The following is a 17369-nucleotide window of genomic DNA, read 5'->3' as shown; positions in this document are numbered from 1 at the left end:
ATTTTGTTCTATCTTACACTGTCCGATGTCTCCCTTCACCCACTTTTCTGTTGTCCATCCCCCAGGGAGGGGGTTATATGTAGATCCTTGTCATCAGTTTCCCCTTTCTCCCCCACCTTCCCCTTCCCCTCCTGGTATCGCTACTCTCATTCGTGGTCCTGAGGAGTTTATCTGTCCTGGATTCCCTGTGTTTCCAGCCCTTATCTGTACCCATGTATATCCTTTGGTCTAGCCGGATTTGTAAGGTAGAATGGGATCATGATAGTGGGGGAGGGGGGAGGAGGGGAGCATTAAAGAACTAGAGGGAAAGTTGTGTGTTTCACCGGTGCTATACTGCACCCTGACTGGCTTGTCTCTTCCTTGTGACCCTTCTGTAAGGGGATGTCCAGTTGTGTCTGATGGTTTTCTCATGATTAACTTCAGATTTTTGGCGGACTCCCACATGAGTAATTTTATCTCTTTCCTAATAGTTGTCAGGATCATATAATTAGAAATATATGGCAACATGATCAGTGTTACTAAGTTTGATCACTTGTTTACAGTATCTCAGTTTGCTTTTCATTGTAGTCTCTATATAAAAATATATTTTGGTAATAGCTTTATTGAGATATAATTTTTGGTACATCATTTATACACCACACAATTTACCCATTTTAAGTATACAAGTAAGTGGTTTTTAGTATGTGTACAGAATTGTACAAGCATCACCATAGTTTGACAACATTTTCATCACCTTAAAATCTCTGTGCTTTGAACTTGTATTTCTGTTGTAAACAAAGTTAGGCATGAGTATTTCATACACTTACAACAGAAATACAAGTTCAAAGTACAGAGACTTTTAGGTGATGAACATATGCCAAACTATGGTGATGCTTACCTGTTCATGTTTTTCCTATTTATTTTGGGGGTACCCTATAGAATTAATATGCTTATTAGCTATTTTCGTATGTGATGAACTCTAGATATTTACCCCAGTTTGTGATTACTCTTTTGACTTTATGTATTATCTATATTTTTCTTTAAAGTTTATATTTCTTTTCATGTTTTGAATAGAGCCCTGGTGGCATAGTGGTTACACATTGGGCTGCAATCTGCAAGGTCCACGTTCAAAACTACCAGCTGAAACAGTTATCACCAAGGTCGTACTTTCCAACTGCTCTTCCTCTGTATGGGAGCCTTGCTGGTGTAGTGGTTAATGTGTTGGACTGCTAACCACAAAGTTAGCAATTTGATACCACCAGCTGTCTGTGGGAGAAAGGTGAGGCTTTCTACTCCCATAAACAGTTACAGTCTCAGAAATCTTCAGGGGCAGTTCTACCCTGTCCTGTAGGGTCGCTGAGTTGGCATTGACTTGATGGCAATGAGTTTGTTTTTGTTTTCTATGTATTCAGAAAGACCCATCTTCTTCTCTCTCCCCCCCTTAAAAAAACAACTTTCTGTGAATTAAGGGAAGGTTTTCAGAGCAGATCATAGTTTTACATTTAATAATTTGATTCAACTCATCAATCATGACCCATCTTCTCTTGGTAGCTTCTGGATTCCGAGTCATAATTGGAAAAAATGCTAGAGTCTTAATATGCTTCATTGTCTTCTCCCCAAGTGTTAATTTTAGTAATCCTCTTGCTCCCTTCAGTGGCCTGGAGGCCTTGGGGAGCCAGAGGAAGGTTCGGAAGGTGATGGTGGTTAGTGAGAGTGTTCATGCATTTGCAACCTGGGCCCAAGGCTCCTGGAACAGGAAGATCCTGCTTGATTGGCTGCTATGCTTGTCTTCTCCCTGCTTCCCCTCGACCTCTAGGACCTGGGCTATCCCTTGGAACTTGGTTATCAGAACTTCCTGTACCCCAGTGAGCCTGACCTCAGGGATCTGCTGCTCTTCTTGGCTGAGCGTCTGCCCACTGATGCCTCTGAAGCTGCAGATCAGCCAACAGGTACAGGGGTCCCGGGGCGAAGCTATAAGGGGTGATGGGTTTTTCCCTTTGTCTTCTAGGGGCTATAAGAGGTGGGAGTAGAAAAATGGGTGATGGGTATTGGTGAGGGTAGGTGTCTTAGGGAGAGCTAAGCGGGAGGACTAGGAGTCAGAAAAGGGCTGGGACTGGGGTTGGGGCTGACCCAAGTAGTGAGTTGGTGCTGGGAGGGGTTTCTATGACCTCTCCCCTTTATAGCCCCCCCCCCACACACACACACCTTGCTTACTCCATTCTAACCACACTTCAGCCCCAGGGCCTTGATATTTGCTGAATTAGTCTCCTAAAGATCTTCATAATTCAACCCCTCCTTTCTTTGAGGTTTCTGTTTACACGTCACCTTGGGGAGACCTTCTTATGACTGCCTGGTTTAAAACTAGTCTCTCCTCTCAACAAGCCTTATCCTTGTTTTCTTATCACCGCATGGCACTTCTATATTTTACCTATCACCTTTGTTACAGTCTCTCTCCTCTATTAGAATCTCGGCTTTACTATGAGAGCAGGGGTACTTACCTGCTTGTTCACTGATGTAGACCAGTGATTGGTCCATAGTTGGTGCTCCCTAAATATGATAACTAGATTGATATGTATCTCTGTGGAGGAGGTCCCTGCTGGGTCCCCAGAGTATGCATGCATTTGGGGAATTGCAGTGTTGTCGCATGATTAAAACTCCTTCCTCCAGGTGACTCAGCTATTCTCCGAGCCATTGGGAGCCAAATCCGGGAACAGCTGGCTCTGCCCTGGGTCCCACCCCTCCTGCGTACTCCCAAGCTGCAGCTCATCCAGGTTGGTCCCTCCAACTCCTGTCGATCACCCCATGACCCTGCCCTGCCTTCGTGGCCTCCAGCTGGGTATACAGGTGTTTGGCCCCCTCCCAGTGGCATCCCCTGTCATACTTTATCCTGGAGGCTCTGACCCTGCCCCTCTTCCAGGGCTCAGCACCCCAGAAGTCTTTCCATGCTAGCAGGCTGACCATGCCCGAGTTGAGTTCCAGAGGAGGTGAGTGTGGGTGCTGGGGGGAGCTTAAGGGGTGGGCCTGGCTTCACCACAGTGAGGGAGGACTGTCTGACTCTGTGTTTGATCCCAGAGTCACGGGAGTTCCAAGGGAGTCCCCTGCTGCCACCAGCCCCCATCCAGGTGCCCCAGCCTGCTGGGAGGGCAGCTTCGCTCCTGGAACGCCATGCCATCCAGCTCTGCCAGCAAACGGCCCGGGAGCGTGCAGGGGATGAGGAATGGTTACGCCGAGCATCCCGAGTCCCGCTGCAGGTACAGCCGAGTGTGGCTCCCTGCTGCCATTCCTCTGCTCCCTGTGGCTCCCAGCTTGCCTCTCTTGAGTCCTATGCCTTGCTCCTTTCCCCACTTTGCCCCTTTCTTGCCTTGTCTCCCCTCCGTGTGTTCTCTGCTAAGCTCCCTACCTCAAAGAAGTGAGGCATTGAAGTCAGAAAGACTCTGGGCCTTGGAGAAGCCCTCCTCTGAGGCTCAGTTTCAGGATAGTCCTCTCCTCTTGGAGTGGTGGTTACAAGGAGACCCTCACATCCAGCTCCTCGCGACTACAGAGTCCTCAGAACTTGTCACCCTCCTCCATTTGTCCTGCCCACTTCTTGTCCCCTAGGTGCTCACTTTTCCCGCCTCTGCTAGTGCCGCTGGGGCTCAACATTCTGGTCTTGCTAGACTTTCAGTCTCTTCCTGTTCACGGTCTTCCTTGTCCTGTGGTTTGCCTGCCCCTCCTTCCCTCTACTCCGGCTCTCCGTCTCCCCTTCTCTCCGCCACATCTCTGTCTCTATCCTCCTTTCCCTCTGCCTCTGCGTCAGCCTTGTTCTTTTCCTGAATGGTCCCTCTCACCCCTAGCCAGGCTGCCATTGGCTCTATCTCTTTTCTCTCGCTTAAAAAAAAGTATAGTTCTTTTCAAACACAAAATTACAGTGAATATATTCTAATGAGTTCTATTTACCTATCATCCACCAATTATAAACATTTTGACCATCTTTTAAAATCTGTTCTCTCCCAAGTTGTTTTCTGTTTTGTGGGGAGAGGGGACAAGGTATAGTATTTTAAAGCAAATCTCAGACATCATGTTGTTTCAACTCTAAATACTTAGGAATCCATCTCATAATTCATAAGAACCACTCATTTTTTAAAAACATAACCCCCGGGGGTCTTTCTCCCCTCTAAAAAAATTACCGATGGTCTCTCAGTAGAACCTACTACTGGGTTCATAATCTTAGACTTCCCCAATTGTCTCAAAATCATCTCTGTTCTTGTCTGTCTGTCTGTGTGTCTTCTCTCCCTTTCTCCTCCTCCTCTGTCTAAATTCTTTGCTGACTCATTCTGTGCTTTGTCCGTACGAACGCTGTCAGGGCCGGGCTGGCTTTGGAGCTGCTTGATTGCTTCTCTTTTCTCTGGTCCTTTTCCATTGGGGGGGGTCACGTGGGTAGAGAAGTGGCTGCGGGGAGGAGGAGACCCCTGTCCTCAGCAATAGAGCTTAGACTCGAGGGGCAGGAGAGGGGGCCAGGGGGCCACCTCGGTGGGAATGTCTTGGAGCCCTTGTCAGGTGGGCTTCCTGGAGGAGGCAGGGCCTTGTGTGCCCAGCAGGCCTCCACCCTTGCCCTGCCCCTCCATCTGTTTCTAGGATGATACATGGGCAAAGCGGCAGCGGCTGCAGAAGCATCTGGCTGAGTACCTGCGCCAAAACTGGAGTCCACTCGGGGCCCCTCCACAAACCCGAGACCTGGGAGAGCTGCTGCAGGCCTGGGGTGCTGGGGCCAGGACTAGTGCACCCAAGGGCTCCCAGTTCACGCATTCAGAGAAGTTCACCTTCCATCTGGTTGGTGGGGTCTGTGTGAAGGTGGGGTGCACTGCCTGGGGCTGGGGCTGGAGCAGGCATGGAGGGTTGCTTCATGTGCCACTACCCCAGCTTTGTCCACACAGGCTCCCTAAAGCCCCTGGGCAAGTCCTTTCTCCACTGCACAAGGGCACCCAGAGAGCGCTCCTGGCTTCTTAGGAGACTTCAGCGGAGAAAGGGTGGCTGTGTGTGGACCATGGAAGAGTTGTAGGGGTTGTATACGTGCATAAACCACCTCTTCCCAAGCAGTTTCCTGTGTTTTCTCTGCATATCTTCTCTCCAGTGGGACCCTTGCCCTTCTCAGGCCAATAGGGTTTCAGAGCTAGGGCAGGAGCAGTGTCAGAGCCAGGGAGGTCTTTCCGTGCAAACACTAGTCTGAGGCCACAGCATCTTTATTCTCATACAGAAGCTGCGTGAATGGGCATGAAGAGTGCTTGGTGGGATGGTTGTGGCTGGGCTCCCAGGGGCAGGGCCTACCCTGGCAGCTTTAATGCTCCCTCCTCACTCCCCTAGGAACCCAAGGCCCAGGCAGCCCAGATGCCCAACGTGCTTGCCAGCTCCCTACAGCCTGAACAGGTGAGCAGAGAGGGGGCAGAAGGCCTAGGACCTTGCCAGTTTACCAGTTTAGCCCAATTTCCTCCCTCCCCACCACATCCCCCTTAATCCCAACTGACCTGTGCCTCCCAGGACACATGGGCAGCTCAAGAACAGGAGCTAGAGTCCCTTCGGGCGCATCTGGAGGGAGTGAACCACCACATTGAGGAGGTTGAGTCCAACATGAAGATGCTGGGAATCAGCCTTGTGCAGGTGAAGCCTATGCGAGGAGGGCTGCACGGGGCTGGGACGGAGCCAGAAGAGTGGGCCAAAAGGGGTGAGAGGGACTTGGGGCAGTCTACAGAGGGCTACAGGTAGCAGCAGTGTTTGTGCAAGGTCCACGAGGGACTTGTGAAGGTCTTTGGGGTTCAGCAGAATCTTGGCATGAGAGGCTATTCAGGGTCCAGGAGACTTGCAGTTGTAGAGCTTGGTGGTTCTACAGGGATTGAGGGTCCCTGTGAGGCTCAGGGGGAGTTTGAGGGTCCGAGAGTTTGAGGCCTCTGTAGGCATCTGTGGGAACAAGATGGGTCTCTAACATCAGGGGTTTTCAGACACTCTCCTGAGAATCCTAGGGGTCTGTGTGGGTATGTTGGTATTAGAGGAGAGCCTGCGGGTGCCAGTCACCATCTAATTTCCTGCCGTTGAGCCAATGCAGACTCATAGCGACCCCCCTTTGGGTTTCCGTGACCGAGCTGCTGGTGGTTTTGCACCACCGACCAAGCTGATCATAGCACAGTGCCTAACCATTACACCACCAGGGCTCCATAGGTATCTGTTGGTGTCAGGAGAGGTGTGAAGGGAACCCAGCAGGTAGAGGAATTTGTGGTCATCTGTGAGGTCTCAGGGCAGGCCAGGGCGTTCTGGGCCTGGTCAGGTGGTGTGATGGAGTGTGTGAGTGGGCTCCCCCACTGATTTGGGATCGGGGTTCATGGTGCAGGTGGAGACTGAGTGTCAGCAGAGTGAGCTCAGCATGGCTGAGCAAGAGCAGACCCTGCGCCTGAAGAGCCGTGCAGTGGAGCTGCTGCCCGATGCGGCTGCCAACCTCGTCAAGCTGCAGGTGGGGCTGGGGCTGGGAGGATTGGGGCTGAAGGGGCCTGGATTATATGATGTGTAACCCCCCACCTCCCTCAGCATGTGGTAGAAAGTAGTGCCCAGCGGGTCATCCACTTGGCGGGCCAGTGGGAAAAACACCGAGTCCCACTCCTTGCCGAGTACCGTCACCTGCGGAAGCTTCAGGACCGCCGAGAGGTAGGTGGTGGGATACTGGGGCCTGGGTGGGACATATTTCATTTCTCCCGAGGGAGCCATCCCTGTGTTCTGCTCACCACCCCTGGCCCTGGGGTGCTGGGCAGATGGAATCATCCCGAAGGCTGGCAGAAATCCAGGAGTTGCACCAGAGTGTCCGTGCGGCTGCCGAAGAGGCCCGCAGGAAGGAGGAGGTCTATAAGCAGCTGGTGAGAGCCTTGATGGGCCCGGGGGGTTGGCGCTGGGCAGAGTGTGAGTTCTGGGGGAATACCTGCCCTGTCCCTCCCTAGGTGTCAGAGCTGGAGACTCTGCCCAGAGACGTGTCCCGGCTGGCCTACACCCAGCGCATCTTGGAGCTTGTGGGCCACATCCGGAAGCAGAAGGAAGAGATCACCAAGGTGCATTGCCCTGGCCTGGCCGCGGAGGGGTCAGCGGTAGATATGCCCATGGGGCGGGTGTGTGTAGTGAGGTTATGACGGGCCTCATCCTCTGGTAGGCAGAGAGCTGGGTCCCCACGTGCTGCTGCACCACAGCCACACACAGTCCACCTCAATCTCCCTGAAGACAGTGACACAGGCCCTGTCTGGTTGTGAGTGTGTGCACAAAACTTCCCCTGCTGCTAGGCCAGCCTGCCTGATGTGGGCTCACGGTCACCCTGGTTTCCGCCAGATCCTGTCGGACACAAAGGAGCTTCAGAAGGAAATCAATTCCCTCTCTGGGAAACTGGACAGGACCTTTGCGGTGACTGATGAACTCGTCTTCAAGGTGTGGGGCAGCCCTAGCTGGGTGCACGGGTCAGGGTGGGGCTGGGCTCTGCCTGCCCCTGTTCCCCGGTGGAATGTGGCCTGGCCCCTCTGTGGACCGTGTGGGTGTATCCACAACCAGCCCTGGCTTTGCCCATGGAAGAGGAAGTCAGGGGTATGAGAGGTAGTAGGGCCCGTGGGTGGGCAGTGGGAGCTCCCTGATACCATCCAGGTCCCTTCTGTCCGGTCAGGATGCCAAGAAGGATGATGCTGTTCGGAAGGCTTACAAGTATCTGGCTGCCCTGCATGAGGTGAGGGGAGAGGCCTGCTGGCGGTGGGTGGGTGGGGGCCTGTGGGGAGGCTCAGTCTTCTGCTCCTGCTGTCCGCAGAACTGCAGCCAGCTTATTCAGACCATCGAGGACACAGGCACTATCATGCGGGAGATTCGAGACCTTGAAGAGCAGGTGAGGTCCCAGGGGTACATAGAAACCCAAGGCAGGCAGGGGACAGCTGTTTGGGCTGTTTTTGCTGAGAGAGGCTGGAACCAGACACAACCTAGAGTGGGAGTCTCTGCCTTGCTCCTCAGAGAGATAGAGAGAGAGAGAGAGAGCGAGCAAGAGAGAGTATTCCCTCTGAGAGACAGGTTAGTGGCCTCTCCTAAGGCCCAGCTTCTGCCCCAGGGGCCTTCACACCTGTTTCAAGACCCCTGGCAGCAGGGGCTTCAGCTTGAATAGGTGGTGACAAATCGCCATGCAGCAGAGGCTGCTTTACATAGAGAGAATGCCAAGTCCAATTGCCTGGCAGTGGGATGGGACAGGCTGGTGTTTGAGAGGATTGTAGGGGCAGATGAGGGGCCCAGAGTAAAAAAGGGAAGGGGGAGGCTCTAGTGAGGAAGGAGCCCTGGGAGTTGAAGAGCTGTACCTTCAATTGTCGCAGATCGAGACAGAGATGGGCAAGAAGACTCTCAGTAACCTGGAGAAGATCCGAGAGGACTACCGAGCCCTCCGCCAGGAGAATGCCAGCCTCCTGGGGCGGGTCCGGGAAGCGTGAGGTGGCCCCAGTCAAGGTCTCCCTCCCAGCTTTAGACAGGGCTTTGGGGTGCTGGAGGAGGTGGCCAGTGCTTGCCCTTTTGGTTCTCTTACTTTCCATTCACTTCTTCCACCTAGACCCCTGCCTACCCTCTGCCCACTTGGCCCCATGTGATTGTCCAGTGTTTGGGAGCCAGGCTGCAGTTTATTGGGAAGAGGACTGGGGCCATGAATCCCAAATAAATGAGGGGTCCCTGTCTGCAGTCTAAGTTGAGGCATGGATTGGGGACACATGGCACAGGGCATGGACAGTGGGGTGGGGAGGCTGTCTGGCTGGTGGGACCCAGGAGAACCCTTGGGGGTGCTGTGTGCGTGTGCGTGTGTGTGTGTGCGTGCGTGCGCGTAGGAGAACAGGAGATGCATGGGGGCATTTTAGTGGGCTAGGTTTGTGACTGACTGCAGGTGCTGGAGGAAACTTGTAGGAGACCACACGTGCCAGGTGCTGTATTGGTGGGATTTTCCCCACAAGTGTGCCAAAGCTGCTTCCACATGCGCCTGGGTGAGCTAGGCATGAGCCAGCAGGCTGGTTGTGTGTGTCTGCTTTGGGTGGGTGGGTGGGGTGTGAGTGTGACAGAACTGTGGGCATGTATGCTTATTGGTTGGTGTGGTTGCATCTCTGAGGCTGACGGAGAGGGAGAGAGCCTCTTTGTGTTTGGGTGGTGGTGTTGAGTCCGAGCAACAGGGTTGCTACCTGAGGCTGTGTGGCTTTTCCAGCCCTGAGACGCTCTCTGAGAGTGACTGAGGTGGGCTATGTGTGGGGTTGTGTGTGAAGGCTCAGTGTGTCCAGAGAACCTTCCACAGGGAGTGGGCTGAGGACCGAGGGCCGGGGCTGGTGCCACTCAGAGCAGCCTTGGTGCAGAGGATGTGATCCAAGAGGAGTGGTCCACTGGGAAGCAGGGTCCCTGGCAGGCAAGACAGTGGGCACCTCATTTCTTGGTCTCTGTGGACAGGGACAGGGCTTGTCACCCCTGCCCCCTCCACCCCGACTTTGGCCCCTGTCCGTCCCTTTTTCCTTGGTTTTAAGGTCAGGGGCTGGGTGTGGGGTTGGAGCACCTGCTGGGCCTCTGGCTCCTCTTCTTGCGGAACTCAAACTCATCCACGGTCCACACTGCCCCCTTCTCACTCTCCACCCGCACGAAGCACTTGTGCAGGCTCAGGTTGTGGCGGATGGCATTCTGTGGAAGGGGACCAGAGGAGAGAGGGACAGGTGGGCAGCCGTCCTCTGTACTCAGCAGTTCCCTCCCCACAGCTGCCCTCCTGCCCCTTCCCAATATGCCTTCCAGCCCTACCCTGCCTGCCCTGCAGCAGGCAGTGGAGACCCTCCCAACCACTGCCACTTCCAGAGGAACTCACCTTCCAGGTGGCAGGGTGGTTTCTAAAGAAGGCGAACATGCGTGTGAACCAGTGGTAGATCTCGTTGAGTGTCCGCTGCTTCTCGGGCGCCTCTAGGATGGCCTGGGGATTGGATGGAGAGCTGGTTCACCAATCAGGGTTTAAACAGGCAGGGGCCTACCCTGGACTGCTTGCCATGGGGTGAAACTGGAGAGGGGTGGGGACAGGGGAATGGAAGGGAGCAATATGGTATGAAACAAAGGATCAGGGAGAGGGTTACATATGGGGCAAGGTGTAGAGTTGGGGATGGATTAGTAGAGGGTAGATTAGGTAAAGGATCGGAGCTGAGAGTAGTTGTGGGATTAGGTTAAGAATTAGAGCTGGGATCAGGTTAAAGGCCTGTGAGGGGGTTGGAGTCAGGGCTCTTTTATGGGGGTGAGGTTTCAGGATTTGGGAAGGTTAAAAGTCAGGCATGGGATCAAATTAAGGATTTGGAAGGGGTAAAGGGTTAGGTGGAGTTAAAGGTCAGGGAAGAGTTAAGAATCCAGTTGCGTGGGCGGGGGGTGATGGGCTGGTGAGGTGAGGGATGAGAAAGATAATTAGGGCAGGAGTCAGAGATGGGCCTATTTAGAGAGTTATTATACAAGCGGCAGAAATGAAGTTAGGTTTTGGGTCAAGAATGAGGATGCCGGGTTAGGTTAAGGGTTAAGGCTGGGCTTTGATGGGGGGTGAGATGAAAGGAGGGTCAGGAAAATTGATCAATTTGGATTTAGGGATGGGATTGCATAGCGGGTCAGTGGTTACAACTGCAGTGAAATTATGGGTCAGAATGGGTTTAGATTGAGGGCTTAATTCAGAGGGAAAAATGCACTGTATGGCTTAGGCTAGGGCTAAACGTTCAGGTTCAAACTTAGGTATGGGGCTAGAATGAAGGTCTGAGTGGGCTCTGGTGAAGGTTCTAGGAAGGCAGAGGGGGTGTCTAATGGGGCAGTAGTGGGATGGCATGAGGTGAAAGGTCAGATAAGTGTTAAAAGGAAGAGGTTAGGGTGGGGTCCAGCTGCTGCATGTATTGGCATTGGGGTACTTCAGGGCTAGGAAACTACATGGGGTTGAATTGGGATAAAGGGGCTGGAGCTGAGGGCTGGGGAAGATGTTAGGGCTGCGGTTCTCAACCTGTGGGTCGCGACCCCTTTGGGTTCACCCGATTTATCACAGTAGCAAAATGACAGTTATGAAGTAGCAACGAAAATAGTTTGATAGTTGGGGGTCAGCACAACATGAGGAGTTCTATGAAAGGGTCGCGGCATTAGGAAGGTGGAGACCCACTCTGGGCAATACCTGGGGCGGGTTCAGTGAAAGGACTAGAGATGGAGTTAGTTGTTGGGCTATTTTATCGGGGGAATTAAATCTTGGGACTTAAAGAAGGGCTGGTTTTAGGCCTAAATTTGGCCCGCACTGGTCTGGATGGTGGTTAGGGTGGGTCTGGAGGGCAGACCTGGGGTGATGTCAAGCACAGGAGTCACATTTAAAGGACTTCTTGGGACCCCTTGGGGTTGGGGCTTGGCTATCCAGGAGCCCAGCGGGTGGTTGGAGTGAGGCCAGGCTTTTAGGAGGCAGGCACCCCCACCCATGCCTTCGCTTCTTCCTCCTCATTGGTTGGGCCTGAGCCGCCCTGCTTACCCAGCGGATGAGAGTGGCGTAGGTGAAAGGAGGCCGCATGTTGTGGAACTTGAAGTAGTCCATGTTGTGGAAGAACTCTGTCAGAGAGGGCGGAAGGCCCAGGCCTCAACCAGAAAGTCCTAGCGCTCCCCACCCCCACTGCCAAGCATCCAGGGTCCTGACATCTCACCATGCGCCCAGTTACTGTTTGCTGAGCACCTGACCTAACTTCTCTCATTTACTTTGCACCATTCCTGCCAAATGGATCCTCCCCAAGGTTGGAAAGCAGCCTGGTGTTAACTAAATGGGTGGAGGGGGCGGGGACCTCAGTGGGGTGTGAGAGCTCCGATCCTGGATCCTGGAAAAGTACACCCCCTAGACCTGGCTGGTGGAAGGGGATTAATGATCTTGAGCAGGTCCACCCACTTTTCCTAGGGAGGCGGTCCTTGGGAATGAAGCAGATTTCTGGAAGGCAGGCCCTGGGCTAGACTTTGGAGGCCATAATAGGGGTGCTTTAAGGCTACGGAGACCCTGCAACTGTCACAGAGATGCTTCCCCCCACCCTGACACACACACACACACACACACAAGCTGGGCCCAAGTCTGGGGGCATAACAGCACAGAGCTCTTTTCTGCCCCTACTCTAGCTCCATCTATCAGCATTTTGGGGGTGCCGGGTGGTACACAGTCAGGCTCAGGTCATCTTACCTGGGAATGCACTGCTTCCATGGCTGCCCCAGAGGTGTCTCCGTACAGCAAACAGGCCATTGGGGGCCTCCCCAGGGCCGGGCCAGGTGGGGAGGGCACTACCCGGGCCGCCTGCTACTGGGACAATGCAGCAGGAGCCCTTGTCAGAGGATGCCTGCAGGAGGCGAGAGGAGGGGTGACCTGCAGGTGTCAGCTTTCCACTTTCCTTTTTAATCAATGTCTAAAACTCAAGGATGTCCTCAGGCTAGCATGGAGCGCCGCGGGAAGGAAGTGGCCTGAGCCCGATTTGTGTGACAGTGACCGCTCGGGCCTAGAACAGCAGTGCTGAGACCACAAGCCGAGCCTGAAGGCCAGCCCGGCCCTGTGTAGCCGGAGACCTTGGGGAGTCATCTCAACTCTCCAGGCCTCAGTTTTCCTCACCTGTGAATTGGGGATGTCAGTGTCACCTTGAGGGCTGAATGAAGGCAGCACCTGTAAAGTGCTGAGAAACAGCACCTGGCACCCAGGCCCTGAGCACACAGCGCCCTGAGATTCAAACCACCCCCTCGCCCCCGACACACACACACACACACACACACACACACACACACACACACACTTTGTTTAACGCTCTGCTGTTGCCTTATTGAACTTGGAATGGGGAGCCCCACATTTCAGGGAACTTGGGGTCAGAAGGTGTGTTAAGTAGAAGGCGGCAGCTTTGCAGGCAGGCATGTTTGGATCTGGGGTCAGAGGCCATAGATCCCGAGGGCCTGTGTGCAAGTTCCCTGACCCCACGTTCCCCCTAGAAGTCTGTGCAGCCTGGGGCCTGGGGTTGCTTACCACAGATGGAGCCTTGGTCAGTGACATCTTCCCGGCCAGGTGGGCCTGCATGGCTCCCAGCTTCTCTTTCTCCAGTACCAGCTGTAAGGACACATGAATAACGCCTCAGCCTAGCTTTCCTTTGCCACATCTTGCCGGCTCTGGTTGTCCTGGGAGTGCCTTGCCCCCTCCCTTTTTGCCCGCCCTCCCAAGTGAGGGTGGTCAGTTTGCTTATTCGCCCCCACCCCTGCATCACCTGCTGCTCCAGAGACTGCACCACCTCCCTCTGGAGGAGACACTGTGCCTTGCCTTTTTCATCCAGGAGATGATCTGCCTGGCAGTGCCTGGATGGGGGGAGAGTTCACGTAGATGCCCATGTGGGCCTCCGGGCACAACATTGTGTGTGTGTGTGTGCGTGCGTGTGTGTGTGTGTGTGTGTGTGTGTGTGTGTGTGTGGTCCAGGGCCTCGGGGAGGTTGCTCCTCAGAGGCCCTCAGTCTCCCTCGCACATCTGTCATTGCTTCCACACATGCCACTCAGCTCTCTGTGTCATGACCTCAGCTTGTCATTGGAGCCCGTTGCAGTTCAGGCCGGTTTGCTGAGTAGGTGGGTGAGAGTGGAGAGAGCATTCCAGGTGGAAGGGGTCATCTGTGAGAAGAGCCGGCTGTGGTGGAAAGGAGTAGCATGCGTGTGTGCGTGTGTGTGCTGGTGCTGGGGAGGAGCCCCATCATCATGAGCTGGGACTTCAGGACTTCAATAAACTCAGGCTAGTGTGTTGATACGAGAAGTGGCAGGGTCAAGCCACGTGGAGTACAGATTCTCGAGTCAGACTGCCTGGGTTCAAATTCCAGCTCTGTCACTTAGGAACTGGGTGATCTTGATCAAGATACTTAACCTCTTTCTGTGACCTTACTTTCCTCACCTAGGACATAGAGGTAAACAACACTATCTCACCCGCTGCCATCAGGCCACCTCTGTTAGGCCCCATTACACAACATGAGCAAGCAAACTGAGGGCCAGAGTAGCTAAGTAACTTTCTCAAGGTTAGTCAGCCAGTGAGTGAGAGAGCTGGCACTAGAGGCCAGGGTCTCAGCTTTGAGAGCAGCCCTGGTGACCGAGTGGCTAAGTGCTCAGCTACTAACTGAAAAGTTGGTGGTTCGAACCCATCAGCCACTCAATGGGAGAACGATGTGGCAGTCTGTTTCTGTAAAGATTACAGAAACTCTATGGGGCCATTCTCTCTTCTACAGGGTCATGATGAGGCAGAATTGGCTCGATAGCAATAGACTTGGATGTAGTCTCAGCTTTTACTGCCTTCAGGAGGAGGCCTGCATTACAGCCCCCACCCACAAGTCAGGAGCCCCTGGAGCTGGTTTAGGACCCGGCCACTCACTTCAAGAAGTCCTCTGGCTCCTCAAAGACTTTCTCACATCCAGGCCACTTGCAGATGCCATTTGCCAGCAGTGGGTAGGAGCCCTGGGGCGTGGCCAAACGTGTGCTGGGGGGAACAGAGGTTGTCAGGGGAGGGAGTGACGGCCAGAGTCCTCCCCAGCTTTACCCACTGACCTGTCCTTCCTGGGTGCCCCAGGGCTGGGGAAGGTGTACAGTAGCGCCGGCTCCCTGGACAGCCACTCCAGACTGGCCACGCTGATTCCTGTGAATGGGGACAGAGCACGTCTGGGCTGTGGACCTGGCTCTGGTAGACCCACAGAGCTACTCACATTGAGCCTCCAAGGCTCTGACTTCCTGGGGCTCTGTTGCACTCAAAGTCCAAGGCTTCGCCAGAGCAGCTCAAGACTGCCACTTGCAAGTGTTGACATTTTGACTAACTTTGCAAAGATCTGCGGTTCTGTAATTTTGACATTCTGAATCGTTAAGATTCTGAGCTGACATTTTTTCGGAGGTTGGAGTTTCCGAGACTCGGAGACTTGACCCCTCTAACCCCCCCGAGGGCCACAGCGCCGAACAACTTTCACGTCTGTTCAAGGATTTGGGGAGGCAGGGCTTCTGTGAAGGTGCGGGGGTGTGAACTGTGGGGTTACCAGGTGGCAGGCCAGGTCGGGTCTTGAGGGAAAAGATGCCAGTGGCAGCGGAGGGTGGCGGAAGACTGATCGTGGCTGGACTTTCCAGTGGGTGCACCTGCAGCACAGGGGTCCGGGCGTGGGTCTCCACCGCTGAGAGCTGGAGGGCACACGTGAGCTATGGCTCAGCCTGGGTTGAGAACCTCCCCTTCCCCAGCTCGCCCACCTGCTTCCTTCCCTCATGCCCACTCAGAATCTGTACCTGGTGCATGAATTGCGGCCTGTCCTGGAGGAGTGCCTGCAAGTGGGGCGAGGAGCCCAGCTGTGCCCTGGAGGGTGCCACCATGACTAAGGGCACTGTGGGCAGCTGGGGGAAGAAGGCAGGAGGGTGAGATGTCACCCCTTACCCTCACTGCTCTACACATCTAATCCATATGCCTCTCACTGCAACTGCACATCATAGGCACTCTGATCACATTTTACGGGTCTGGAAACAGAGGCTCAGAGCGACCAAATGACTTCTTTTTCAAGATCCCACAGCTGATATGAGGCAGAACTAGCCTCAACTTTGTTACCTCACCTCCTTGGGCCCCCAGCCCTGTCACATGACGATGGGGACACCTGGCTGGGTTTGTGGGACTAGGGTAGCATTCCCTCATCCCCTGAGATTGGGATGGGAGGCCAGGGAGAGCCTTGAATCTCTAAGGCCTGACAAGTGGGGACTTTCTTGGCTCTGCGACATCTGCATAAGTCACAGACTTGCCTGGGACCCAGAAACCACTTCCTGTGCCCCAGCCAGGCCCCCCCGCCCAGTGCCACAGTAAAGGTCGGCACCTGTAGGCCCAGGTACCCCACCCTGCTGGCCCCATCCTGGGCCCTGGGCCTCACCTGCAGCTGCGAAGGTGGCATGAGGTTCAAGGATGAGGAGGAGGCATGGGCCCCACCTCGGAGGTCCCGTCCTTGGAAGGTCTCTCCCGGTCCCCCAGTCCCCAGCAAGTCTGAGGCCTTGGGTGCAGCCCTCCAGCTGGGTGACGGTCCCAGGGATGGGCTGAGGGCCAAGGAAGGGCCTGAGGGCTTGGCTGGCCTGGGATTGGGCATTGGCTCCTTGTCCGAAGGCAGGCTGTGGACACATAGGAGGAGGGGGTTATCAATGTGTGGGTCAGCAGGGCGTGTGCCAAATACTCATCCACCTCAATCACATGGACATCACATGGTCAGAGCAGGCATCGGCTGGGTCAGGCCTCTGGGAGGCTTCCACCCCTGCACTTACGTACTGGTGTCAAGCACACATGTCTGCACACACATTCCATGTGCCAGTGTTACAGACAGGGCTTGGACATGTTCCCCATGGCTGGTGGAACTTCAGTGCCTTCCTCTTCTCATGTGAGGTCTGTCCTGAAGCCTCAGTGTCTGGTCCTCCCTGCACCCTGCACAGGGCAGCACATTCCAGTCACATGGCCTTTGCTGCCTCACCTGGGCGGCTGGTCCTTCATGGATAAGACTTTCTCATGGGGCATCTTACCTCAGTGACTCGGGCATATCTAGCCTTCGAATCAGAAGACTTGTCTGGTTGCTGTGGGGAGATAGACCCTAGGCAGGTGAGGGCGGAAGCCGGGAGACTAGTGGGGAGGTTGCTACAAGAATCCAGGCAAGACTAGGGTGGCGCAGGGGAGCTGTGAATAGTGGGTGGATTCTGGGTAAAATTTGAAAGAATAGTCAATAGCTTGAGTGTGGGGCAGCCAAGGTGATTTCTGGGTTTCAGCCTAAGCAGCTGTCAAGACAGAGCTTATCTTAATTGAAGTAGGGGAAGGAGCAGGTTGCGAATGATGGTCCAACTGAGGACCAGCACGATGAGTCTGGTGACAGACAAGCAAGTGGAAACATCGAGTGGGTAGCTGAAGAGAAGAGGCTGGAGCGCAGGTCAAGGCTGAAGGCTGATCGTTTGTGGGCTCCTGCCCTGCATGTAGCCGGCATGTAGCCGGCATGTGGACCATGGTGCCAGAGGAGGGGAGAGACAGGCTATCTTGAGCCAGAGCCTGTGGGCTCTTCTCAACTCAGCCTCACTCCCGGAATTTACTCTGCTCCTCCAGCCTTTGCTTCTGCTAGTTCCCCTTCTAGGAATGCCCACCTCTTCATTCCTTCTCCTTTTCCAGTTAAGCCAAGTCTGAGCTTACATCATCCTCATCTAGAAGGCCTTCCATCATGGCTCCAGACCCCACTACAGAGCTTCAAAACCTTGCCCTCCCCGATGGGCAGGGCTTCAGTTTCTTGGAATCCTGTAGTCCCATTATGAGAGACAGGCAGAGCTGGAAGGACAGTCCATCCCCACCCCGTTTTACTGAAGGGGATGCCAGGGTGCAGAGTTCCACCATC

The 17369-nt window shown here is 54.3% G+C and overlaps 2 protein-coding genes across 3 annotated transcripts in view; one reads left to right on the top strand and one right to left on the bottom strand.

The window, feature by feature from the left end:
• Positions 1-8675, top strand: part of CCDC22 (coiled-coil domain containing 22) — a 19136-nt gene extending 10461 nt beyond the window's left edge. Inside the window, exons 3-17 of the mRNA XM_004713142.2 lie at positions 1796-1928; positions 2647-2750; positions 2897-2963; positions 3052-3230; positions 4594-4788; positions 5320-5382; positions 5494-5613; positions 6338-6457; positions 6532-6648; positions 6753-6854; positions 6936-7043; positions 7315-7410; positions 7640-7699; positions 7778-7852; positions 8325-8675. Of these exons, the coding sequence (XP_004713199.1) occupies positions 1796-1928; positions 2647-2750; positions 2897-2963; positions 3052-3230; positions 4594-4788; positions 5320-5382; positions 5494-5613; positions 6338-6457; positions 6532-6648; positions 6753-6854; positions 6936-7043; positions 7315-7410; positions 7640-7699; positions 7778-7852; positions 8325-8438 (1653 nt within the window). The 3' untranslated portion in view covers positions 8439-8675. The remainder of the gene's footprint in view (positions 1-1795; positions 1929-2646; positions 2751-2896; positions 2964-3051; positions 3231-4593; positions 4789-5319; positions 5383-5493; positions 5614-6337; positions 6458-6531; positions 6649-6752; positions 6855-6935; positions 7044-7314; positions 7411-7639; positions 7700-7777; positions 7853-8324) is intronic.
• Positions 8676-9053: 378 nt separating this feature from the next.
• On the bottom strand, positions 9054-16103 carry FOXP3 (forkhead box P3). 2 transcript variants are annotated; one of them, XM_004713140.3, is made up of 11 exons: positions 15885-16103; positions 15259-15363; positions 15018-15156; positions 14542-14629; positions 14369-14473; positions 13233-13320; positions 12998-13078; positions 12176-12329; positions 11489-11565; positions 9830-9931; positions 9054-9651 (listed from the first exon to the last, which is right to left on the bottom strand). In XM_004713140.3, the coding sequence occupies exons 1-11, from the start codon at positions 16092-16094 to the stop codon at positions 9502-9504; spliced, it is 1299 nt and encodes a 432-aa protein (XP_004713197.1). In that variant the 5' UTR covers positions 16095-16103; the 3' UTR covers positions 9054-9501. The 2 variants fall into 2 exon arrangements, with proteins under 2 accessions (XP_004713197.1, XP_045144258.1); XM_045288323.1 differs by lacking the exon at positions 15259-15363 and having other exon boundaries at positions 15885-16094.
• Between the last annotated feature and the right edge of the window lie 1266 nt (positions 16104-17369).

Source organism: Echinops telfairi, unplaced genomic scaffold, assembly GCF_000313985.2.
Source record: "Echinops telfairi isolate 266 unplaced genomic scaffold, ASM31398v2 ScPeMD7_19;HRSCAF=73, whole genome shotgun sequence".
Taxonomy (NCBI): domain Eukaryota; kingdom Metazoa; phylum Chordata; class Mammalia; order Afrosoricida; family Tenrecidae; genus Echinops; species Echinops telfairi.
Note: the sequence above shows the minus strand (reverse complement) of the source record. Positions and strands in the feature narration are given on the sequence as shown.